We start from the raw sequence: 27,624 nt of genomic DNA, 5'->3' as shown, positions 1-27,624 counted from the left end.
CTATATGTCAACAAATTAGACAACCTGAAAGAAGTTGATAAATTCCAAGAAACATATAAGCTAACAAAATTGAAACAGTAAGAAGTAGAAAACTTGCGCACACACACACACACACACACACACAATAGAATCTTATTCAGTCATAAAAAAGAATGATGTCTTGCCACTGCATGATGTGAGTGGAGTTAGCCAGTATTATGCTAATCAAAATAAATAAGAAAAAGAGAAATATTGTATGTTTTCACTGATATTTGGAATTGAAGAAATAAAACAAATGAGCAAAGGAAAATAGAATCAAACCAAGAAACACATTCTTTTTTTAATGTTTCACTTTTATTTTTGAAAGAAAGACAGAGCATGAGCCGGGGAAGGGCAGAGAGAGAAGGAGACACAGAATCTGAAGTAGACTCCAGGCTCTATGCTATCAGAACAGAGGCTAACATGGGGCTCGAACTCACAAGCTGCAAGATCATGACCTGTGCTAAAGCTGGAAGCTTACTCAACTGAGCCACCCAGGTGCCCTGAAACATAGTCTTAATTATAGACAAGCTGATGGTTACCAGAGCAGAGGTGGGGAAGAGGATGGGTTAAATTGGTGATAGGGATTAAGGAGGGCACTTTTTGTGATGAGCATCAGGTGTTGTATGTAAGTGTTGAATTGGCACATTTTTTATCTGAAACTAATATTACACTGTATGCTAAATAACAGAAACTTAAATAAAAACTTAACAAAAAGAAAAGGAAAAGTAAACCATCTAATTTGTAATAGTTTTAAAAATAAAATGATTACAAATATCTTTAGCCAAGGAATTTAAATATTTTTAAACTGAAAATTTTCAGATATTGAGGAAAGGAAATGAAGACACAAATAAATGGAGAGGTATCCCAAGTTCATGGATCAGTAGAATAATATTGTTAAGATGCCAATAATACCAAATCCATATATAGATTAAGTGCAATCCAGGTCAAAATTCCAAGAGAATTTTTCCACAGAAAGAGAACAATCCTAAAATTCATGTGGAAACACAAATGACTATAAGTAGGCAAAATAGTTCTGAGAAAGGAATAATGCTGGAGATATTACACTTTATGATTGCAAACTATAGTAAAAAGGTATAGTAATTAAAACAGTATAGTACTGGAATACAAACAGAAACATAGACCAAGGGAATTTAACCAAGAACAGAGAAGTAAACCCATGTATATATGATCAACTAACCTTCATGAGGGCACCAAGAACACACAATAGGTAAGGGATCATCTCTTCACTAAATGATTCTGGGGAAAGTGGATATCTACATGCGAAAGAATAAAAGTGGAACCCTATCACACACAAGTCACAAAAATTATCTTGCAATGGTTTAAAAACTTGAACATAAGAACTGAAAGTTTTCAACTCTTAGAGAAAAACATAGGGAGAAAGATTTTTGATATGCCCTTGACATTGATTTTCTTGGATATGCCACCAAATGTTCAGGCAACAAAAACAAAAGTAAGTATGTGGAATCTATATAAAACTTAGCTTCTGCACAACAAATGAACAATCAATACTGAAAAGCAATTATCTGATAAGGGGTTAATATACAAAATATTTAGGTAACTTACACAACTAAATAATAATTTGGTAAACTGATTAAAAAATGGAAAAAGGATGTGAATAGGCATTTTTCAAAGAAGACATGTTCTTTCCACAGAAACAGATGTTGTCAAAGGGTACAAACTTCCATTTATAAGATGAATATGTTGTGAGGATTTAATGCATAATATGGTGACTATAGTTAACACTGCTGCGTTATATACTTGAAATCTCGTAAGAGAGTAGACCTCAAATGTTCTCACCACAAAAAAAAGGTAATTACATGACGTGATGGAGGTGTTAAATAACCGTACCATAGTCATAATTTTGCAATGCACGTGAGCATCAAATAATAACATTGTACATCTCAAACATACACAATTATATTTCAATTGTTTCAATAAATCTACAGAAAAAATAAAAATAATGAGGCTACAGAAAATAAGTTAAATATAGGAGCCATATTCTTACGTAGTGAAGGAAATCCAATGCTCAGTGTTATGAGTTGAATTGTGTCCCACATAAAGACACATTCATGTCCAATCACTGGGTACTTGTTAACTTGACCTCATTTGGAAACAGGGTCTCTGTAGATGTAATCAAGTTTAGATGAGGTCATACTGGATTAGAACACAATGACTGGTGTTCTTATGAGAAGAAGGAGATTTAGACACAGACACACACAGGGAGAGTGTGCCATGTGAGCTATGATGGAAACAATGACTGGGGTGATGGATCTACAATCCAAGGAATGTCAATGATTGCTAGAAACTGCCAGAAGCTAGAAGAGAGTCATCGGACAGATTTTTCCTCAGAGCCTTGGCAAGGAGACCACATTGCTGACATTTTTATTTTGGACTTTTAGCTCACAGAAATTTGAGAAAATAAACTTCTAATGTTTTAAGCCAGCTAATCTGTGGTGATTTGCTTCATCAGCCCTAGGAAACTAATATACCTTAAGTTATATTTAGATATGAGCAAGAAGAGAGTATCTACTATAATAGGAGAAAAGTCAGGGGGAAAAAGTTGTAAAATACATATAGATTAGTATATTTAGTTGTGGCTATGGTGAAAATTTATCCTATTTATCTCTATTATGTGAGAGTGGAGTGGAAAAATCTATTATAAATTTAACAGAAAACATTTAAAAAATAGTCATCTTCAAGGAGAGACTTGAACAGATGAGAGAAGTTTAATACCATTGCCAGGTAACATTAATGGCCCACTTGCAGTTTGATATTATAAATTAATTTGAAGCCAATTATCATGGTTACATGATTTTCCTCAACCACATTCAGCTTGCAAAAAGGTACCACTGAGAAGTGATGGGGGAGTTGGATATATCTATAACTAGGGTTTTGTCTAAGAGACATCAAAATGAAAGTGGATAAAGGGAATTGAATATTTATGCATGAAATTATTTGTTTTGGTTCACTATGAGCCTATAGGAACCTAAGATAGGTAAGAACCTATAATGAGTAAGAACATAAGTAAAGCCATTGGGAAAGGATTAATGAGCAGTAGTTCAAAGTTGGTAAAATCAATAGTAGGTCTTATAGGGGTAGGAGAATTGTTGGAGTGTGGGTATTAGAGGTACCTGAAGTAGTGGTTGGAGAATATTTGAAATTGAGATTTTGGAGGGATATGAATATAAATGAGCAACTGAAATAAGATGGAAGGCAAGATGCTTTGAGAAAATGAAGTAAAAAAATGAAATATTAGGATATGGGAATGATTATCTACATATCAAAATCACCAGGGATTAAAGAAAGAGGGAATGGCAGTGGACCAGACAGAGAATCATAGCAAAATAAAGGGAATGACCTGGGAGTTAGTCGATGAATACAACAAGGAAACATAGCAGGTGATATAAATCTGATGATATGAGATTCAAAGCTGGCTATTTTCAGGGAGTAGAGAAGTAGAATGAGTTGGAAATGCCATTGAGGAACCAAGTATACATCTATAGCATCTCTGGTTCCAGTGGCAGGAGGGGACATGGGAAGGAAAATATCCATTCAAGAGGGCCCCAGGAAAAACAATGTATTTGAGAAACAGCTGAGTTTCGGAGAGCAATAAAGTGGAGATATCATTCAGATAGGAGGCAGAGGAGGGTATAGAGGATTTTGCTGATGACAGTGTGTTTCAGAGATAATGCCCAATGGTGACGTAATCCTGAAGCCTTTGTGATGTAATAGGAAAGATCATATGTAGGCAGGATAAAACTAGAGATACCTCTCCAAAATCACTAGGAGCTCAATTTTAATTTCTAGATCAAACCATTCTTTTCCTTTCTTTCACACTGTATTGAAATTTCTCATTTTAAAAGTAATACATACTCATTGAAAAACACCCAAACATCATAAAAATGTGTCATTTAAAAAGGGAAAATCTCTTTAAGTTTTTTTAGAGTTTGAATTTCTGAGTCAAAGATTTTCTAAATATTCTTTTTATAAATGAGGTTGTGCATTTTTTCATATGTTTACTGGTCATTCACGTTTCTTTTCTATAAAATATCTGTTCATAGCCTTCAACTATTTTTATTCCACCTTAATTGTATCTTTCTTATTGAGCTTTATAAGCTTTTTATATGATTGTATCTTAAGAAATTCCCATTTTTGTAGGTAAAAATGGTTGAATATTGACAATCTCCTATAATTCAACATAATACACATCGCTATTAGCTGGTAGTTACAAGTCAATATGGTCTATATTATCCTAATTTTTGTATTATTTCAGCAATATTCTTGTGGAGATGTAAACTTTTAAAATAAAGACCAACATTGAAAGATGTGGCCAACTAAAACCTGCAGAAATACTGTTAAATCCATGTTAATATTTCATCATCCACTTAATGAATCCTTTTAAAAGTCAACTCACTAAACTTTCTTTTCTTGGAAATAATACTAAGTCTTCCTTTTTAGCAGAGCAAAAGGATGATCTAACTTTCTTTTTACAGAAAATTAAGTATACCAAAGTTGTATAATAAAGTCTTACTACATTATATCATGCTTCACATTTTAAGTGCCTTCACACACATTAATTAGTTCCTTTCTCAAAATAAGATGTGATTATAAGTACACACACACACACACACACACACACACAATGGTTAAGGCCATGCAACTGTTTTGTGACAAAGCCTGAAGTAGCTAAATCTCAAAGCAAAAAACCCAAGATATTGTTGAAAATTTCATACCTCTCTTTAAAGTATTAATCTATAAATAAAATTACAATGAGATAAACATTATTCACATTTAAAAATATAAATATGTTGCTAAGTTGAGCATATTAGTCATTAAAAATACTAAAGAGTATTAGACAAAGTACTTACAATCTTGTAAGAGACATTTCCCCTGCCTATATGTTGCCAGGACTTTAGGATTGTAATTTAAAACTGGTAATGTTGAGTGATGACATCATAAAGACACTGTGAATAACAGGAAGTTGAAGCGAAAAGACAGAGTTAATTATATTTTATGGTGCATAGATGCCTCTGAAATCTATTCTAAAATTGTACCTGTGTTTACACATAATGTTTCACAGCTTGAACAGGAAGAATCAGGTTTTCACTGATTAAATCTATTTGGTTGTTTGCTAAACATCTAATTGTTATTAGACTATTTTAACACCAGTTTTGAACATACATGTGTACACACAGACCTATATACACGTGTATATGTGCATATGAAGGAGCTATATGTATTAAAAGGAATATAAAATAATATAAACATTCCTCTATAAAGAGCTACTTTAATCCTGTACATTTCCTTCACATTCAGACTTTCCCCCATAAAAGTATCTATCTATTATCTATCTATCTATCTATCTATCTATCTATTATCTATCTATCTATCCATCTATATTCACAGTGATATTTCTTCAAAATAACTTGAATATAGTTTCATGTTATATATGTAAGTTACACAAAGGTGAAATGTCTATTAAAATAGTACCAAGAAGTCTGAAACACTTTTTTTCTCCCCAAATCTAAAAACAATTGTTGTTATGTACAAAGTTATGTTAGAACAAGTTATCAAATGCCACTTGGCAGGAAATTTGAAAAATATGAACTTTACATTATATAAAGGAAAGTCATGTGGTAGGTAAGGATGCATACAGAAAAAAGATGTCTTTTATGTGATCTAGAAAACAAAAAGTGAGTATCTTTTTGGTCCCAGGAAGAGAAGCAGTTGATTAGTTATTCTCATTTTTGGCCACTTTTTTGTCATTGAATTTTTATTTATTTTTGAAAGTGTATATTTCTTATGTAATACTAAGCTCATCTCATTTTTTTAGTTTGTTTATTAATTTTGAGAAAAACAGAAAGCACGAGTGAGTGGGGGAGGGGCAGAAAGAGAGAGAGAGAGAGAGGGAGAGACAGAATACCAAGCAGGCTCTGTACTGTCAGCACAGACAATTTCACAACCACGAGATCATGACCTGCACCAAAATCAAGAGTTCAATGCTTAACCGACTGAACCACCCAGGCGCTCTTGACCTTATTTCATTTTTAGAAAATAAAAGCAAAATGTGATCCAAGCACCAAGTTAGTTTTCACTTGGGCAGTGTTACACAGTCTAAGAGCCCTTCCTTTGGCCAAACTGAGCTTAAAATACTATCAAAAAGTATTACCTACTGAAGTAAAGTAATATAAAGCCATTCAATTTGTAAGTCAAAAATAGACCACAATCAGTAAAGTAATAAAAGGAACACTATGTGTAAAGTGCCTTGAAAAATGTTCCTACTCTCAGGCAGAGTAATTCCACTCCTAGGAATGCATCCTAAGTAACTATTTCAGCACAAAGATGTTAATTATAATTTTACATAAAATATTAAAATTTAGATACACTCTAAATGTCCAAGATTAGGGAATGGTTTCAGTAAATCCCTAGATTATAATTCCATGAGGGCAGGAATCATGTCTGTTTGGTTGTCAATGCATAACATTTGTGTGAAAAAAAAAAGATATGTAGAACTGTACACAGAGTTTGATAGCTACCATGTAAAGTGGAAGTATTTATTGTAAAAAGAAATAAAGTTAAATATATCATAATGGTATAAGTGGGGTTATGGATAATTTTGTTTTCTGCATATGATGTTTTGTACTTAAAAATTCCTACAAAATATGTATATATTGATAAGCAAAAAATATAATACTAAAATATATATAAAGCATTGCAAATGCAGATAGAATTAATATTTGGAACATTTATATTCTTGGATTATCTGGCCTGATAAGAAAATTAGTATTACTTTTGAAAGACTGTTGTGTATATAAAGCCAATTAACAAAATAATCATTTTATTAATTTTTTTAATGTATATTTATTTTTGAGTCAGAGTGTGAGTGGGGGAGGGGGGGCAGAGACAGGGGAGACACAGAATCTGAAACAGACTCCAGGCTCTGAGCTGTCAGCACAGAGTCCAATGTGGGGGCTCAAATTCACAAACCTGGAGATCATGACCTGAGCTGAAGTTGGAGACTCAACTGACTGAGCCATCCAGGTACCCAGCAAAATAATCTTGACTAATACTACTTTATTTTTTTAACTTACCTGTTAATTCAAATAGTCAAATTGATATAAATGCAGCTTCAATGAATACAAAATTTCTGTCAAAATTTCTAAGATTCAGTCAAGGAAAATTAACTAATATCTATGAACATATAAAGCTGTAAATGGCTTATTTTAACTCATGTGAAGAGTATTCTTAAAGTTTTTATTTTTAAAAATTTGTACATACTATTGATTTGAAGTTTTAATCTTAAGGAAGAAAATTAGAGGGAAGAAGAACCAGAGAACAGCCTTGTTCTAGGGTTCTAGAGCCCTTGTTCTTGAGATCTAGGGCTCAAGCAGAGTACATGCCCTGTACAACCCCATCACCAAGGCAATACTGAGGCAGACGGTGACTGGTTGTCTCCTCCTCTCTTTCTCTTTTGTCACACCTGTTTCCTCCCCCCCACCCCCCATTTCAAAACTTTCTCAGATTTTTAAAATGAGATACAAAGCAGGGATCAGTGAAAGCATATGCACATCTACAACGAGATTTGGCTTGGGCCCTGGGCTTCTCCAAGCATGACCTCGAGCTTTGAATAAGAAAAACATAACATTTTATTTTCAGTCACCAGTTTCAGTCTTTAACAATATTCACACACAGACTGGCAGGACATCACATCTTCAATTGAATCTGAAGCCCCCATACCACTTTCTCCCCTGCACTGGGCCTCCCTTCCACTCTATCTCATTTATTTTTTTCCATCGCACTTATTGCATTCTACATAACTTACTTGTTTATTGTTTATCACCCACCACTAGAATATACAGACCATGGCTGCAGAGATTTTTGTTTGTTTTATTTACTGGTGTATCTCCAGTTCCTGGCAAATAGGTGACACTAAAACATTTTTATTGAATGAATAAAATCTATAATTTATTATTATGGAAGGAAATATTGGCTATCTCAGGTGTTTTCTTTCACTAAGAAAGCATCATTAATGTCTGTAGCCACTGAAAAACTAAGATTTAAGTGATCAATATACTGCTACCTACTAGTAATAGGACTAAATTGGCCATTAATTTTGATCTAAAATTTATGACTATGTTGCAGTTTCATTTTGTACTGATCCCCTGCTGGTTCTGGTGGTAAGGGTGGAAGTGTTTTGAAGGGATATGCTTGGGAGTAAAAACATACTAAATTAGAACTCAGGAAACCACTGTTAAAATTTCAGCTTTGTCACTAATCATATGGCTTTGGATAAGCCAACTAAACTTTCCTTGGTGTCTCAATCTGTAATAGGGATGGAGTAGATAGCTAGTTAACCTAGAGTAACACAGACTGTTAAGGATCTAAGAGGGTAGTAACCAAGTGATCTAGAGCCAAATTCCACATTTCACATAGGTTTCATTCTGTATTAATATATTTTATGTAAAACAATCTGAGTGCTTTTGCATGTAATATATTGATCCAGTAAGGTAACACCACTATTTCATACTTATCAGGCATTTTAATTGGCAATGATATATAATGAAGATAATTATGAATATGAAAACTCTATGGAATTCAGGATTTAAGTTAAAAGCTAAAATCTGAAATTACCCCTTTGCTCTATTCCCACCATTACTCAGGAAACTCCAGTAGACTAAAAAGAGCCTGAGATCTCCCTCTAGTTAGAATAATGGTTCTTAACTCTTAAACTCTAATCATTTATAAGGATGCTCTCAAACTTTGATCAAGAGATAATATAAATGATTGTTGCAAGTGAGGATGCACACTTCAAGTCTTGTCAAAAGGAACATTGAAGTGAGTGAATCTTCTGATATTGAGGGGAATAAACCTTGCATCAAATTCAAAGGGGGCAAATTGGGATATCAAAACTTGAGTCAACAATCTTATGTTTCCTGGAACAAGCAATGCAAGCCACACATGAAAGTAAGGCTATTTCTGTTTTTGTTTTGTTTTGTTTTGTTTTGTTTTGTTTTGTTTTTGCTGTTGTTGTAGTTAATAATTTCATCTCCATGATTAGCAGAGTGCTTTTTCAAACGAGGCGTTCAACAAATATTTGTTTAATGCATAAATATGTAAGAAAGGTATGATCAGGAAAAAGTTGTACACAGGTAGAGATAAAGGACTGACATGCAACAATTTAAATCGTACAAAAGTGGATGTTTTTATAGATCATTAGTGACATTTATTATTAGTAATTGTGTTGCAATTATTGTGGCTTAGTACAGCTTTAGTTAGAATCTTTTACTTGAAATGTGCTCAGAAATTTTCATTTTCAAATGTGTGCCATAAACACATGTACATGCATGATTGTGAATCACAGAATTAGAAGAACTTGTCTTACAAAATAGGAAATTGTCTAAAGCTTTTGAGAGAACTTTACTAAATATTTTATTTATATGTAAGACCCATAATGACTAAATAGTGGCTATATTTTGAGAATATCCGTGACTGAGTTCATTAGATATTTATTTTTATTGATCAAATGAATACATTTTAAAAGGCAAATGAATTAGAGAGATAAACAACACCCTTGCACTGCCTTCTTTTAATATAAAGATAAATACTACACATGTAACCCCTATGCTTCAGTGGGTGAACATGTGCACCCAATCTATTTCTCCAACCTCTTTCTATCATTTCCCTCATATTCCTGATACCCATGTCCACTGAAAGATATTGTGATAGAACCTATTGATTGCTTACCCAACATTTTTACCTTCCTCTGTATTTCTTATCTGCCATCACCATAAAAGTTAAGGAGTCCATTTGCATAGTTTCCAAGACTTCCTTGTAGCTAGTACTGGTCCCCCAACCTAGATTGGGCCAATTATAAATAATAAAAATACTTCTAGGGAGTGTCTGGGATTTTCTATTATGATAAAAACCCTATTTTATTCCTGCTTCATATATTGTTATATAATGGCATGATGCTTGAAAGTGCAGCAGCCATTTTGTGAACATGAGAAGACATATTGACAACACCAAAGATAACTCAGCAGAAAGACTGTAATAACATTTTTAAGCCTCTAACTTAATTATATATAAAAAAATCTTTCTGAAATTATGCTAGGGTGAGTCTGGGTGGCTCAGTTGGTTAAGCCTCCAATTATTGATTTTGGCTCAGGTCATGATCTCATGATTGAGCTCCATGTCATGAGATTGAGCCACATGTCAGCCTCAGTGTGGAGCCCGCTTGGGATTCTCTCTCCACCTCTCTCTCTCACTGTGTGTGCTCTCTCAACATAAATAAACTTAAAAAATCTTGTTAAGAAAACATTAGTGTCTTTATGGTTTTAGCTGCTATTAATGGAGTTTTCTCTTACATTTTTTCAGAAAGCGATAATAACTGATCCAACTTTCTGTGCCAGTTTATGACTGTGTCTTTTTCCAGTGTCTTTCCCCTCATCTAAAATGGTATTCTCCCTATCTGTTTCCATACCAATTTTCATCAAGCACCAGATCAACTATTATTTGCTCTGTGAAGACTTTATCATTCAGAGTTAATTGCTTCCTAGGCAGAGTTGGTCATTAATTCAAAAAGTAATTATTGAGAACCGACTTTATGACAGACATTTTACTAGAAGCTAATGATGTAATTGTTTAAAAAATGACTCTTGGAGCTTACAGTCCATTGCATATATAATTAATTATATACCAACATCCATTTCCCTATTTTTTCCTTATAAGCAAAACCACAGTTTTAATTTATTGTTCATACTTTCCTCATATAACTTAAATGAGGCAAACTTTATCTAGAGCTATAAGTATAAATTATTGTTGCCCTAAGCCATTGTTCAGTATTTTTTTTTTTTTGCTAGTGATTGATTTAGGGTATATCATCCAGGTCTAGCCAATTATATCTGAGAGAAGGCTTCTAGGAAAGTTTTTTCACTCTTATGTAGTTGTCACTAGAAAAAAAAAAAAACAGTCCATTCTCATCTCCTAGAAATACTCATATCTGGTTGCAATGCTTGAAACCAATGCAACAACCATCTTGTAAATATGAAGAGACACAAAACAGGCAAAGCCAAACAACCAAGGTATTTAGATATAGAAATTAGGTTTTGATGACATTTGTGATATGCTGAATTAACCAACACGGAAATTTTCTCTAGTTCTAAACACTATGTAACTTAAATGCTTTAGCTGCATAAGTTTATTTGAGTTAGAGTTTTCTAATACTTGCAGGCAAAAACATCTCAAATAACAGTCTTACAGACAATGCAAGAACAAGGTTGTAAATGATGAACAAATTGGAGAAAAAGGCCTTTGGTTTTATTAATTAAAAACTCTTGGTCTCAGAATAACTAGATTGCCCATTCAAGAGAACATAAATAAACCACAAAAATCATTCTTACTAAATATTTGTAGATCAAAGATCTTAGTACTTAGTGGTTGCCTCCATGGCATGTACTTTTTGCCATAGCAATGGCAAGGTTGTTTCAATATAATCATCTATGTCCCTTTGTGATTGCCTGAAATATAGCTGCCCAATATTAGGGATACTGTTTTTTATCATGACATCAAAGATGACTAATTATGTGGAAAATATTTGTGGACCTTGACTTATTTGTATTGAACTTTAACCTCTAAACTAGCTTTCTACAGATGTTGTATTCCATTTAATATTTTGTGAATGATGTATATATGTGTAAAGACTTATATCATGTTTTTATGTTTATGGATTTTCTATCCCCATTTTCTTTTTGTGCCTTTTAAACTCTTCTAGCCCTCTGGCAACTGGCATTAGCTTTATGCAAAATTTGTCATTTTCAAGCATCTTAGTAATACCAATGTGACATTTTTACATCAAAATTGGACTGCTCATCCAAGCCACCATAGAATTAATTTATAAGGTTACATTCACTAAGACATATTCATAATATACTCATAGTGTTGTGACAGGTGAGGTTTTTTTATGTTCAGCATTTCCATTTCTCTTGCTAATTCAAAGGTCAAGGTCACTGTCTATACTTTGGCTTAATCTATTTAGTAATGAATACTGTCCAATATTTCTAGTTACTTTACTGTTTTTTTGGCCAATAATTTAAAAGCCACCTGAATATTTCCAAATTCATAAACCTTACACGTGTATTTGAGAATGTTGTTGGATAAAAGAGAACACTTGAAAGACAAAATATTCAACATACTAAAGCAGAGTAGGTCAAAACAATGATTAACAAGCAGGCTGTCTATAGAAAAAAAAATAAGGAGGGGCGCCTGGGTGGCGCAGTCGGTTGAGCGTCCGACTTCAGCCAGGTCACGATCTCGCGGTCTGTGAGTTCGAGCCCCGCGTCAGGCTCTGGGCTGATGGCTCAGAGCCTGGAGCCTGTTTCCGATTCTGTGTCTCCCTCTCTCTCTGCCCCTCCCCCGTTCATGTTCTGTCTCTCTCTGTCCCAAAAATAATAAATAAGCGTTGAAAAAAAATTTAAAAAAATAAGGAAAAATCCCTTTGACATTGGCCTTGGCAACATTTTTTTTCAGATATGTCACCAAAAACACAAGCAACAAAATGAGAAATAAACAAGTGAGATTACATCACTCTAAAAAGATGTGGAATGAAGAGGCAATCTATGAAATGAGAGAAAATATTTGTAAATCATAGATCAGATAATGGCTTAACATCCAAAATATGTAGGGAATTCATATAACTCAATAGTAAAATAATTAACAATAATAATAATAAGTAAATAAATAAAATGGGCAGAGGACCTGAATAGACATTTATCCAAATGGCCAACAGATATAAGAAAAGAGTCTCAACATCACTAATCATCATGGAAATGCAAATCGAAACCAGGGTGAGGTATTATCTAACAACTGTTAGAATGCCTATTATCAGAAAGACAAGAGATAACAAGTGATGGTGAGAGTGTGGAGAAAAGGGAACCCTGTACAATGTTTGTGGGAATGTAAATTTGTATAGTCACTATAGAAACCAGTATGCAAAGTTTAAAAAAAAATAAAGATATAACTACCATATAATCCAGCAGTCTCACTTCTGGCATTTATACAGAAAAAATGGAATCACTATCTCAAAGGGATATTTGCACAGCCATGTTCACTGCAGCATTATTCGCAATAAACTAGACGTGAAAACAACCTAAGTGTTCATCCATGGTTAAATGTATAAATAAGAGGTGGTATATATAAAGAAGATACACACACACACACACACACACACACACACATACATACACACAATGGAATATTATACTATTATACAGCCATAAAAAGATAATCCTGTCAGTTGCAGCAACACTAATGGATCTTGGGGGCATTATTTTATGTGAACTGTCAGACAGAACAAGTAAAATACTGCATGACCTCACTTCTATGTGAAATTTTAAAAGGCCAAATTCATGTAAACAGAGAATAACAAAGTTGTTGTCAGGGACCTTAAACCTATACAATGTTATATGCAAATTATATCTCAAAAATATTTATATATACTTTATACATACATAAAGCTGGAAAAAATAAAAATAGAAGAAAACAAATAGGCTGTCTGGTAGAAACTAAAATATATCTCTTAATTCTTTTATAAAAGTTAACAGAAATAAAGTAGAGCATGCAACTCTTGTTCTCATGATCATGAGTTTGAGCCCCATGTTGGGTGTAGAGATTACTTAAATAAAAAAAAATTAAATTAGAAATTATTTTTTAGATTTCGACCTTCAAGTCAATTAAAGATAAATATGAATCTTCCACATTTTTTTCTCTCTGAAGTTGGACAGTTACATTCAAATAATTGAAGGCTGTATGAAGAGAGACATGTATCATATTTCCTGTTATCTTTTTTGTACTCATAAAAATTAGAATTTAAAATGTTTTTCAAGCAATGTGTCAATAATAAATCAGTGAATCTATTAATCATACACAAAATAATCACTGAGTCTATTCCAATGTGGGAAATATGGGAGAAATGTGTTCTTGGGGCGTGTTCTCATGGGATGTTTTGGTGAGTGTATAGGTGTTCATTTTAAAATAAATTTATGATGTGTTTATTTTTTCAACTGATGCACCATTTATAGAAAATTTTAAAAATACAGAACACTAGTAAGAGTTTGATAGGTAGAAACTGTAGTTTCAACTTGGTATAATGAGTACATGTTGCAGCTTCCACCCTTACATTAATCTATAAAAAATTTAAAAAGAATATTTTAAAAATTAATGAAGATATTACCATATTCAAATATAGGAATGATAAATCACAAGAGAAAAGAAAACGAAAGCAGATAAGATTTAATCAGAGAGATAACCCAGAGGCTCAGAGCCTAGGATGCATGTGGGATCTAGTGGGAGAGTACTGGGTTTTTAAAAAGAATCAACACCAAGGTACCTTAATGTCTAGAGGTTCTTGACACTAATAACAGAAATAAACTGAGAGACAAATAATTGGGGATTAGTAGGAACAGAGCAGGGGAGAGCAATGAGGCTGGCTTATACTTGAGCATTCTTTCTCTAATTCTCTTATTCTGAAAGCTGTGACAAAGGTGTCTGTTTCCAGGAGGAAGAAGTGCTTGGAGATGATAAAGCCTGTAGATGAGTATGTCTATACTAAGAAGAATATATATATATATATATATATATATATGTTTTCATATATATATGTTCATATACATATATATATGTTTTCATATATATATATATATATATATATATATATATATATGTTTTCCCAGAAGATCAATTGTAGTGAAACTATCCAACTTGCAGTTGGATATCTCTAAAAACTATACTATATCTCTAAAACTATACTATATCTCTAAAAACTATACTAAGAAGAATATATATATGTTTTCATATATATATGTTCATATACATATATATGTTCATATACATATATATATGTTTTCATATATATATATATATATATATATATATATATATATGTTTTCCCAGAAGATCAATTGTAGTGTGTGTGTGGATAGTGAAACTATCCAACTTGCAGTTGGATATCTCTAAAAACTATACTATATCTCTAAAAACTATACTATATCTCTAAATCTATACTAAGAAGAATATATATATATATGTTTTCATATATATATGTTCATATACATATATATATATGTTTTCATATATATATATATATATATATATATATATATATATGTTTTCCCAGAAGATCAATTGTAGTGAAACTATCCAACTTGCAGTATGCTCCACTCATTTATCCTTCTCCTAAAAACTATTTCTCCTATGCCCCCAAAGCAGGCTGTATAGTCAGATTTAGCTGATTGTCTTGGAGTAAATCTCAGTTACCAGGATGAGCTCACAATAACAAAATATAGGTCATTTGAGACATGTAAACACCACAAAAGTGAGACAATACAGACGTGTGAAACCAGAGCTAATGGAGAAGGCAGATCAGGACTTACATATAAGTATAATTATATAAATATAAGAACAGTAAGGGAGGGTATGGCATTCATGACACAAGAAAGAATAACCACAAAAATTAAAATACATAAATAATTTTATAAATAAATATGAGTTTCAATATGTTGATATTCAATAGATGAGTTGAATAATGGAACAGACACACAAAAACAGAGAATTAATAAGCTGGACAATTTGGCTAAGCAATTCTCAATGCAGCACAAATGAATGAAAAGATGAAAGGTAGTTTTCAAAGGTTAAGTTAATAAACACATAGATTGCAGAAGGGCCAGAATCCACCTAATAGTAGTTCAAAAAGAGTAATACCTAATTTAATCTAATACAGAGAAACTTGCACCCAACAAAGATTGGACATTCTTTCAAATGCACATAGAACATTATGAAAAATAGAGCACAAGGAAATAGCAAAAAAATTAAGGAATAAAAATTATAAAGACCATGTTGTCTCACAAAAATGCAATAAAATTAGAAATAAAAAAAATACCCTCAATTGTAGAAAATATATTTGGAAAACAAATGTATCTACTACTACAAATTAATTGATTAAAGAAAAGATAACATAATAAAAGTTATGAGATATTTACAATAAAATGACAAAATACTATACTGAATTGTGGGAATTCAGAAGGAAGGACAAATAATATACATTTTAAGAGAATGATTGACAGTATTCATAAATATTTTAAATATTGGATATAACAGAAGAATGAGTCAAATATAAGTAGGATCTAAGAGCTAGATGTTTTGAAAAACTAGTGGGACATTTATTTTAGTGAGGCTGGAAGGAGAAAATTTTCAAGACGAAAACTAATTTTGGCAGAAAACCTCGGAAGAATTAATAGTTGATGGTATGTGCATTAATGACACCTCTGAGATGAAGAATGTATAAAGAAGAACAAAAGATCAAAGACTGAAAGAACCTTTAGTAATCCCCGTATTTTGATGATGATAGGAGTAAAAGGCCATTAGGTCTAAAACAAAAATGTTTAGATAAGAAGGAAAACTCAATGCACCAAATGTCATTAAATTCAAAATATGAGATCATTTCAAGGAGTGGGAAATAATTAACCATGACGAATTCTGTAGAGAAGTTAGTAATAAATGGAATAGAGAAAAACCAGTTGGAATTACCAAGATTTTCACAGCCAACTTTCTTTTTTTTATATGAAATTTATTATCAAATTGGTTTCCATACAACACCCAGTGCTCACCCCAACAGATGCCCTCCTCAATGCCCATCACCCATCCCCTCCCTCTCAACCCCCATCAACCCTCAGTTTATTCTCAGTCTTTAAGAATCTATTATGGTTTGGCTCCCTTCCTCTTTTTTTTCCTTCCCCACCCCCATGGTCTTCTGTTCAGTTTCTTAAGATCCACATATGGTAAACTTTCAAGAAAGCAATACGAGAAGAATAGTCATGGAAAATGCCTGATAAATTAAATTATTTAAGAACAAAATGAATATGTCATGTTCTAGAGATGTTTATCAGTAAGTTTATTTATTGTAATCACTTCTTTTGATGATAGGCCCTATTGTAGAAGGTGAGGTGTTGGATAAGCAAGTTAAGTCAAGAATTATGGTTTATTCATTAATACTCCTTTCTGCTTTTTTCTATCTTGTTAATGTTTGTTAATGTTTTAAGATTTGATCACAAAAGGTATGTAAAGTTCATAAAACTTTAGGAGGATTTCATCTATACGTATATAATAGTTACTGTTTTCGTTCACAAGGCAGATAATTATGTCATATCTGATTATAAGTCTGTAATTATAAGTTAGACTTCATTGGTAGCCACATTAATTCTGCTGATTGAACATGAAATACTCCTTCAGTGGTAAAAAGCTAGTGTGGCTTCTAAAATGTTGTGTTCCTCTTGCTTCCAGAGACATGTCTAGTAAGAAATTGCTACAGGGTGCCTGGGTGTCTCAATCAGTTAAGTGGCCAACTCTTGATTTCAGCTCAGGTCATAATCTCATGATCTTGAGATCAAATCCTGCATTGGGCTCTTCAATGAGCATGAAGTACATTTATGATTCTCCCTCTCCCTCTCTCTCTGTCTCTCTCTCTCTCGAAGAAGAAGAAGAAGAAGAAGAAGAAGAAGAAGAAGAAGGAGAAGTTGCTATGGCTGAGGTCAAAGAGGTTGCTCCTTGGGTTCTCTTATAGGATTTTGATGGTTTTCTGTCTCATCTTTAGATATTTCATCCATTTTGAATTAATTTTTGTGTATGGTGCAAGATCACCAAGGGGGAGAAGGAACTGCGGCTGAAGCTGCGGCCGCTCTACCAGTTCATATCGTGCAAGGAGTTCGACGACCTGTTCGAGAACATGCACAAGGAGAAGATGCTGCGGGCCAAGATCCGCGAGCTGCAGCGCTACCGGCGCAAGGGCATCACGAAGATGGAAGAGTCGGCCGAATACGAGGAAGCGCGGCACAAGCGTGAGAAGCGGAAGGAGAACAAGAGCGCGGCGGGCGCTCGGCGGTGCTGGGAGGACGCAAGGACGGCGAGTTTGCGGCCATTGAGAACCTGCCCCGCTTCGAGCTCCTGTCCGACCGCGAGAAGGTGCTCTGCAGCTCCCTGAACCTGAGCCCCGCGCGCTACGTGACCGTGAAGACGATCATCATCAAAGACCACCTGCATCAAAGCGACAGGGGATTCCCTCCAAAAGTCGCCTGCCTAGCTATTTGGACAAAGTGCTAAAGAAAAGGATTTTAAATTTCCTCATGGAAAGTGGTTGGATCTCCAGGGACGCCTCCTGAAGCGGCAGCGTGGAGAGTCAGGGCGCAGCTCCGAGAGCCAGGAGGGCCAGGGGTGAGGGTGGGGGAAGGAAACGCTTTTCCCCCCACCCGTTGTTGCTCTTTTTTAAGCAAATTGAGTTCCTTTCTTTTAGGCTATAAATTCTTTTCGTGGTCCTCTGAAAAAAAAAAAAAAGTTTCATTCTTCTGCATGTCTCTGCCCAATTTTCCCCATGCTATTTGTTGAAGAGACTATCTTTTTCTCATTGGATATTCTTTCCTGCTTTGTCAAAGATTAGATGACCATATAGCTGTGCATCGATTTCTGGGTTGTCTATTCAGTTAGATTGTTCTATGTGTCTGTTTTTGTGTCATTACCATACTTTCTCAAAGATTAACGCTTTGTAGCACAAGTTGATGTCTGGAATTGTGATGCCTTCCACTTTCCTTTTATTTTTCAACATTGATTTGGCTATTCAGGGTCGTTTCTGGTTCCATAAAAAATTTAGAATTGCTTGTTTTAGCTATGCAAAAAATACTGATGTTATCTTTATAAGAGTTGCATTGAATGTGTATATTGCCTTGGATACTATAGATATTATAACAGTATATGTTCTCCAAATCCAAGAGCATTTCCATGTTTTTTCAATGTTTTCTTTTCTTTTGTCTTTTTCAATTTCTTTCATAATTGTTTGGCAACCTACAGAATAGAAAAAAATATTTGCAAATATCTGACATATCAGATAAAGGGTTAGTATCCAGAATCTATAAAGAATCTATCAAAATCAACACCCAAAAGACAAACAACCCAATTAAGAAATTGGCAGAAGACATGAAGAAACACTTCTCCTAAGACATACAAATGGCTAACAGACACATGAAAAAATGCTCAGCATCACTCATCATCAGGGAAATACAAATCAAAACCACAATTAGATACCACCTCACATCTGTCAGAATGGACAAAATTAACAACTTAGGAACCAACATATGTTGGTGAGGATGCAGAGAAAGGGAAACTCTTTTGTGTTGCTGATGGAAAGGCAAACTCGTGCAGCCACTCTGGAAAACAGTGTTAAAGAAAGTTAAAGATAGAACTTTAACTCAGAAAGTGAAAGATAGAACTACCCCACGGCCCAGCAATTTCACTACTAGGTGTTTATCCAAAGGATACAAAATACTGATTTGAAAGGGCACATGTACCCTAATGTTTGTAGCAGCACTATCAACAATAGCCAAATTATGAAAAGAGCCCAAATATCCATCAACCGAGGAATGGATAAGGAAGATGTAGTGTATATATACAATGAGATATTACTTGCCAATCAAAAAGAAGGAAATCTTGCCATTTGAAACAACGTGGATGGAACTAGAGTGTCTTATGCTAAGCAAAATGTCACTCAGAGAAAGAAAAATACTGTATGATTTCACTCATATGTGGAATTTAAGAAACAAAAAAGATGAGAATAGAAGAAGGGAAGAAAAAATAAGATAAAAACAGAGAGGGGGCAAATCATAAGAGACTCTTAACTATAGAAAACAAACTGAGGGTTGCTGCAGGGGAGGTGGATGGGCTAAATGGGTGATGAACATTAAGGAGGGCATTTGTTGTGATGAATCCTGGGGGTTATATGTAAGTGATAAATCACTAAATTCTACTCCTGAAACCAATACTACACTAACTTGAATTTAAATAAAATCTTGGAAAGAAAAAAAATTGAAAAAATAGAATGTTGCCTGTATATAAGAATAATGTGACTCCCTTATAATTAAAAAAATACATGGTGCCTGGGTAGTTCCAAGTTAATAAACCAGATATTTTCTGAAATCCATGTGTGATCCACAAGTACATTAAATTGTGTACATGTGTAATAGTAAAATAAAAAAAAATGGGAGAAGATAATGGGGACCAATGCTAGTAATTAAACAGAAAAATCTAAGAAACTTAAAAATAAGAATTTTATTAATATCCATTCATATATAAATCCTAGCTGTTTTAAAAGGAAAAGGTGATTATTATAGTAGAATAGAGAAATCTGAAATTATTTTATCCAGATTTTAAAGCATTGTCTGGGAAATTACAAAGATTCTGGAAGTTGGTGATAATTTTGTATTGTTAATTTCAGTTTAAAACTCAATGTTTTGTTTTTCCTTCAGATGGGAGTATAATTTTAACTATTCATATTGTTTATAATTACAGTTAGGGTCCTTTTTGAATCATAATTAATAGGGGCACTTATGAATTACATATCATTTGTCAAGCACTGTGCTAGGTATTTTTTATAATAGTCTCCTTTAATCTTCACAATTATTCAATGAAGGGAGTCTTAGTTTACTAATTTTTTATATGAGGATACTAAAACTGAGAGACAGGTTAAGTAACTTGTCCAAGGGTACCCAATAGTGAAAAGCAGAGCTAAGAGTTATATAACCTAAACCATCTGACTACAAAACCTGTGTTCCATTCTCTGTACTAATCTGTCACAAACATAATGAAAATAAGGAGAGAGACAATTTTAGAATGAAGGGAAAGGATTTAAACAAATCCAGCTAATTATGTAATAGTTAGAAATTGCTGAGGGGTGCCTGGGTTGCTCAGTGGGTTGAGCATCCAACTCGATTTCAGCTCAAGTCACAATCAGGCAGTTTTTTTAAGATGGAGCCCCCCATCAAGCTCTGGGCTGTCAGTGAGGAGCCTGCTTGGGATTCTTTCTCTCCCTCTCTCTCTGCCCCTCCCCCACTTGCATTCTCTCTAGCTCTCAAAATAAATAAATACACATTAAAAGTAAGAGAAATTGCCTGAGATAGACTAACTAGGCAAAAGCCCAAGGTGTGCATGCATGCACGCGTGTGTGTGTGTGTGCGCGCGTGTGATTGATCACTTTCAAGTGGGAAATTTTTAATCAGATACTTCCAAGGTTGGTTCAAGTGGGCTCAAGAGTATGGAAATGAGAGTGGCATGGGATATGAGAAACGAAGCAATATGTAACTTCACAACTTGGTGAGGACCAATTCAATTTCTTTTAGTTTAAATGCAGCATCTTTCAGAAAAAGTGACTTTATACCTACCAGAGGTGACACTGATATTATGTACCTATAGTTATTCCTGTAGCTTTTAACTCAGCATAAGGCCTGACTATAAGATTTTTTAGTTGTGTAATTCTTTCTCAAGGAACTGAGTGCTCCCAGCAGCCATTTTCTTTTTAATAACATAAGATTAATGGGAGACAAGAGAGGAGGTGCAAATAGAATTATACATGTTTTACACATGTAAAACTTGAAATACAATATGACAGACTTCTGACTAAGGGGGCATATTGTTCTCTGAGTCAAGAATAGACTAAATTAGTAACTGGAATTTTCTTTCTTTCTTTCTTTCTTTCTTTCTTTCTTTCTTTCTCTCTAGAAATAATAACAAAGTTTTCTCAGGGTGGGTTTCATAGAAATTCCTTTGAAATACTTTCTTTTTTTATTTGTTTACAATTTTTTAATGTTTATTTTTGAGACACAGAGTGAGACAGAGCACGAGGGGAGAGGGGCAGAGAGAGAGAGAGGGAGACCCAGAATCTGAAGCAGGCACCAGGCTCTGAGCTGTCAGCACAGAGCCCCACAAGGGATGGAGTAAATGATGGCTATTAACAAACATTGCTCATAATCATTCTATTTCCTTTTAATGATTATTTCTGTTATTTGACAACTCTATGTGTACAGAGATGAAAACTAAATTAATCAAAGAATCTAATATAGTATATTGTGTCATATAGGTATTCATAATTTGTGCTTATGAACTACCTAACAGTGAGTCAATAATTTCCATAAGTGGCTGATAGTGATATCACTCATTGATTTATTCATTAACCTGCCAGTGGAGTGTAGGATAAATAGAACAGGCTACATTTATCCATTCATTTATCTCTTAGACATAACTAGAAAGTAAATTATTAGTGACACAAGTTATACAGAAAGGGGTAAAATGTTATCTAGTTTAAAAGTATGTATATTCAGTAGTGCTAATGCACAAAATGGTTTATCTAATGAAACTAACTAAAGATGGCTGTGACTCCTCCCTTATCTCATCATGTGGATGGTTCTAAAATTTGTGATTGTTCTTTGTTTAGAGAAAAGCTATGGATGTCTCCCATGATAAAAATCCTTTATACTTCAATATTTTACAGTTTTTTCAAAGTAATTTCATATCCATTATTTAACTTGATCTTCATAATAATGCTATAAAATAGGTAGAACATATATCACAGTGCACTGAATGCTCTGGGGCACCAGAGCAAACTCACAGGGGTACCATGGGATAATTTAAATTTTCAAGGGAAACAGTAATATTCAACACTGAGGTAATTCACAGTGTCAACATTTAATATCAATACATTATTTTTGATGATCATATCATTACAAGTTGGGTTTATGGCAATTGTGATAAAAAAGCAAGTACTGTATGAAATTTAATGTGGAATAGGTAATGAGAATGGTAGTGTAAAATCTAATTCCAGGGCTTAAGAAATTGTAATAGTCAGACTCATTTTACTAGCAAGCAATTATTCTTGTATACAAATGAAATATAAATATTGGTTTTTATTTCCATTCATGCATATTGTTTTTTAAAGGTTTATGTATTTATTTTTGAGAGAGAGAGGAGGTGGGACACAGAGAGAGAGAGAGAATCCTAAGCAGGTTCTGCACTGTCAACACACAGCTGGATGCAGGGTTTGAACTCATGAGCCACAAGATCATAACCTGAAACAAAATCAATAGTTGGATACTTAACAGACTGAACCACACAGGTTCTCATTTGTATGCTGTTTTTCCCCCAATAGAGCTAAGTTATTAGGGTATATAGTATGTTGCTTAGAACTAATTACTTCGTAAACAGGAATGTTAGATGTTTCTGTTGGTCTAAGAGTACCATGACAAAATTACTAACACACTGAGGTGCCATGAACTGAGAAAGTTTGGGAAACTCCATTATTAATGAAGGGCTTTTCTCAGAATCACAGATGAAACTAGGCCATCGTTTTGACTTTATGAAAGTGAAGCACAGGGTGCTGGGTGGTAAGCCCAGGTTCAACAACAGACACAAGACATTGAAACAGAGAAATCTGTTCCTCATAAGTCCTGGAGAAAGTACTTGGCACAACTCAAGGGACAGAGAGATCGGTGCAGGGTACAGACAAAAAACAAAGAGCAAGACCTGGGGAACATGCTTTTATTAGAGTCTGTGGGTGGACTGTTTTGGGTTTCCTGGGCTAGAGCAGATTGGTCAGTTCATACTAAAAAGTGGAGCTTTATTAAGCCCAATGAAGGTCTTATCTAGGGGTCACATAAGGCATAAAAGCACTGGAGGTTGAAGGTACTTGATTACAAGTGTTGTTGGCAAAGTCATTTCAGGAACTCACATTTGCTTGTGACTGTGGGCTGCTCTCTAGGTCATGCACTTATATGATGTGGCTAGTGTCGATTTAAAGTCCTTGAATCCTTCAGGCTGCTTGATCTAACAAAATGGAGGCTGAGGTAGCAATACCATGGAATAGCTTAACTAAACTATTGACAGTCCTTATATTTTGATTACACGCTAATATTCCTGCCTCTATATTATGCTGGCTCTCCTTTGTCCACACATGATGACATCTTGTTTTTATTCTATTTTCCATCACTCACTAAGATGTCAGGTGTCTGCTTTTGCAGTTTTCATTAATGTATTAGAGACTGATAAAGATAGAGATAGTCCATAAATGATGCAAAGATGAAAAATAGGTGCATTTATGCCCATGTATATTGTTTTGTTTAGTGTGTTAAAGCTACTTAGAATATAAAAATAGAATAGGTCTCCACCTAAAAGCAGCTTCTCAGCTTCTTCTAGAACCCCTGTCAGGTTAAGCTTACTCATTTCCACTCCAGCCTTCACCATGTCCATCATGGTGACCCAGAGGTCTTACCGAGTATCCACTTTCAGCCCCCAGGCTTTCAGAAGCCACTCATACATGAGCATGCCTGGTTCCTGCATCAACTCCATGACCTTATCACAGTTGGACAGTAAAAGCAACTTCAGGGGTAGCCTGGATGCCAGCATGAATTATTTTCAGGGGCTATGGCAGGGCTGGAAGTATGGAAAACATCACAGCTATCTCAGGGAACCAAAGCCTGCTGGAAGTGGGCCCATTAAGCTGGAAGTGGGCCCCAACCTCCAGGTTGTGCACACCTAGGAGAAGGAGCATATCAAGACCCTGGACAAGTTTTCCTACTTTGTTGACAAGATGTGGCAGCTGGAGTAGCAGAAAAACATTCTGGAAACCAAGTGTAGCCTCCTTCAGCAGCAAGAAACAGCTCAGAACAACATGAACAATATGTTTGAAAGCTACATCAACAACCTTTGGTGGCAGCTGGATACACTGAGCCAGGAGAAGCTGAAGCTGGAGGTGGAGCTTGACAACATGCAAGGGCTGGTGGAGAACTTCAAGAATAAGAGAAGGAGATCAAAGAGTATGAAGACATGGAGAATGACTTTGTCCTCACCAAGAAGGATGTAGACAAAGCTTCCATGAATAAGGTAGAGCTGGAATCCTGCCTGGGAGGGCCGACCAAGGAGATCAGCTTCTTAAGACAGCTTTATGAAAAGGAGATCTGTGAGCTGCAGTCCCAGATCTTGGACATGTTCATATTACTGTACATGGACAGCAGCTGCTCCTTGGACCTGGAGAGCATCATCACTGGGATCAAACACCAGTAAAAGGAGATTGCCAACCACAGTTAGGTTGAGGCTGAGACCATGTACAAGATCTAATATAAGGAGCTGCAGACATTGACTGGGGAGAACGGGTATGACCTCTGTCACAGGAAGATGGAGATTTCCGAGATGAACTGGAACATCCATCTGCTGACTCCAGGCTGAGATTGAGGGCCCCCAAGGCCAGAGGTCTTCCATGAAGGTCACCATCACTGATGCTGATCATCGCGGGGAGCTAGCCGTTAAGGAAACCAATGTCAAGCTAGAGAAGCTGGAGGCCTCCCTGCAGTAAGTCAAGCAAGACATAACATTACAGCTGTGCTAGCACCAGGGGTTCATGAGCATAAAGCTGGCCCTGTGCATCAAGATTGACATATACCACAAATTTGTTGAGCGTAGGGAAAGCCAGCTGGCATCTAAAATGCAGAAAATGAGTGTTGATACTAAGACCACCACTACTCAGGCCGAGCTTGGCCTTTGGGAGCCTCACAAGCCCTGGACTCAACTATGGCCTGAGCTCCTTCCAGTTCAGCTTCAGCTCTGGTGGGGGCTCCAGTTCCTTCAGCCATTTCAGTTCCTCCAGGGCTGTGGTTGTGAAGAAGATCAAAACCCATGATGGGAAGCTGGTGTCCAAATTGTTTGATATCCTGACAAAGTGAACAACTACAGTGGTCTCCCAGCCTCTCTATTTCTGTGGCTGACATAGAGCCTTTGGGGGAAGCATTTGTGCAAGGGAATGTCAGGAACAGGAGACTGCCTGAGGCTCAACCCCAGTCCTCAGCCTACCCTTGTGGGGAGTCTATTGCCCTGGGTTCTCCCTCTTGCCCATGCCTCCAAATAAAAACCAATTCAAGTGTCTTTTTCCAAATAAAGTCACAGATGGCTCTTCCAATCCCTTCCCCCATCAAAGTAATAGAATAAGCACAAAGTACAAAAGTTCAGTAACTTTCTTATATTTTGGTAACAAAACAAGGAAAGTTTCAGGAGTGGTGGTAAGAACACAAAGGATTATATAGGCAGTTGCACACAGACTTCAAGAACTTGATGATTTAGTACCATCAGTGTTAAAAAAAAACATTAAAGGGGCGCCTGGGTGGCGCAGTCGGTTGAGCGTCCGACTTCAGCCAGGTCACGATCTCGCGGTCCGTGGGTTCGAGCCCCGCGTCGGGCTCTGGGCTGATGGCTCGGAGCCTGGAGCCTGTTTCCGATTCTGTGTCTCCCTCTCTCTCTGCCCCTCCCCCGTTCATGCTCTGTCTCTCTCTGTCCCAAAAATAAATAAACGTTGAAAAAAAAAACATTAAATTAAATGAAATAACATGACATTTTATGCTTCCTTGCAGGAATGTCTTTGTCTTAAGTGAAGATACACTAAAATTTATTCTACAGAGAACACACAACAAAATTTAGTTGATTTCTTTCAAAACCAATATTAATGAAATAATGAATCAATGAATTGTTTATCATTGCTTAGATCAAATTAATGTGTTCACTGAAGTTTTGTTTTTTCAACTGATTTTTGGTATCTCTAAGAACAGACTCTGTAGTTTGACATCATTATATTCCAATGAAATATTTTCCTCCAGATAGAAGTATTTCTTTTTTTTTTTAAAGTTTATTTTTTTGGGGACAGAGAGAGACAGAGCATGAATGGGGGAGGGGCAGAGAGAGAGGGAGACACAGAATCGGAAACAGGCTCCAGGCTCTGAGCCATCAGCCCAGAGCCTGACGCGGGGCTCGAACTCATGGACCGCGAGATCGTGACCTGGCTGAAATCGGACGCTTAACCGACTGCGCCACCCAGGCACCCCCAGATAGAAGTATTTCAATAAATTGCCATCTAAAATAAAATTCAAGGAAGCTGACCAATCATTTCATGAACAAATGTGACATAAAAGAAAAAAAATATGTTTTAAAAGAGAAACTAATATTATCTATTTTAACTTGGGCTTTCACAGGTCTGTTTATTGCATTTTTAGTTTCTAAAAATCCAATAATTAAACCATCAGTTTATTTGACATATGCACTCATCCCCCAGGTGGGCTTTTTTCTGCTGTTAACTCTAAGATAGATAGAACCAAACACAACTAACTCCAAATAATCTGAAAAAGCATTGCAAAATAAACTTGAAAGATCCTTTCCAGGTTCATTTAGCTAACACCAGTCTATAATTGACAGTTGTCTAGTACGATATTCTACTGATACTGTGATTGTTAACTACAGGAATGAACGTTAAAAATGGTGGTCATTAACACACCTGAAATGTTTAATTTTAACCTTCACAAAGCCATGACCTTCATTTCCTTCCATCTAGAGTGAAAAATTCAGTATTTTACTATTGTTTTTTTTCTCCCTATAGCCCAAGCTACCACGACTGATGACTGACAAGCCTACGAGTATTTACTTTTATATAACTTTTATAGCTGCACCAGTACACTGTAATTTAGGACTTTCTAAACATTTAAATGCAAAATTTTATAGCTTAAGCACCACCAGGCCGTGGAAACTCCACAGTAATCTGGCAAAACAGTTGTTAGAAGTAAAGGAAATTAAAAAAAAAAGAAATAAAGGAAATTCTCAGTGAAATGAGCACTACAGTATATTCTTAATATGCTGTTTTCAAATGTGTACAAATCTTTGTGGATTGATTGTTCATTTGATGAAATC

General features: G+C 35.1%; 1 protein-coding gene and 1 pseudogene across 2 annotated transcripts in view; one reads left to right on the top strand and one right to left on the bottom strand.

Annotated features, from left to right (window-relative positions):
• The window catches only part of CYLC1 (cylicin 1), a 200,928-nt gene extending 195,975 nt beyond the window's left edge, over positions 1-4,953 (bottom strand). For both annotated transcript variants that reach the window (XM_045050813.1, XM_023249309.2), the window contains exon 1: positions 4,911-4,953. In XM_045050813.1, the coding sequence (XP_044906748.1) occupies positions 4,911-4,927 (17 nt within the window). In that variant the 5' untranslated portion in view covers positions 4,928-4,953. The remainder of the gene's footprint in view (positions 1-4,910) is intronic.
• Positions 4,954-24,130: 19,177 nt separating this feature from the next.
• Positions 24,131-25,619, top strand: LOC101096546 (annotated as a pseudogene).
• Positions 25,620-27,624: the final 2,005 nt, after the last annotated feature.

The sequence above is a fragment of the Felis catus genome, chromosome X (assembly GCF_018350175.1).
Source record: "Felis catus isolate Fca126 chromosome X, F.catus_Fca126_mat1.0, whole genome shotgun sequence".
Classification (NCBI taxonomy): Eukaryota; Metazoa; Chordata; class Mammalia; order Carnivora; family Felidae; genus Felis; species Felis catus.
This window is presented reverse-complemented; position numbering and strand designations above follow the sequence as displayed.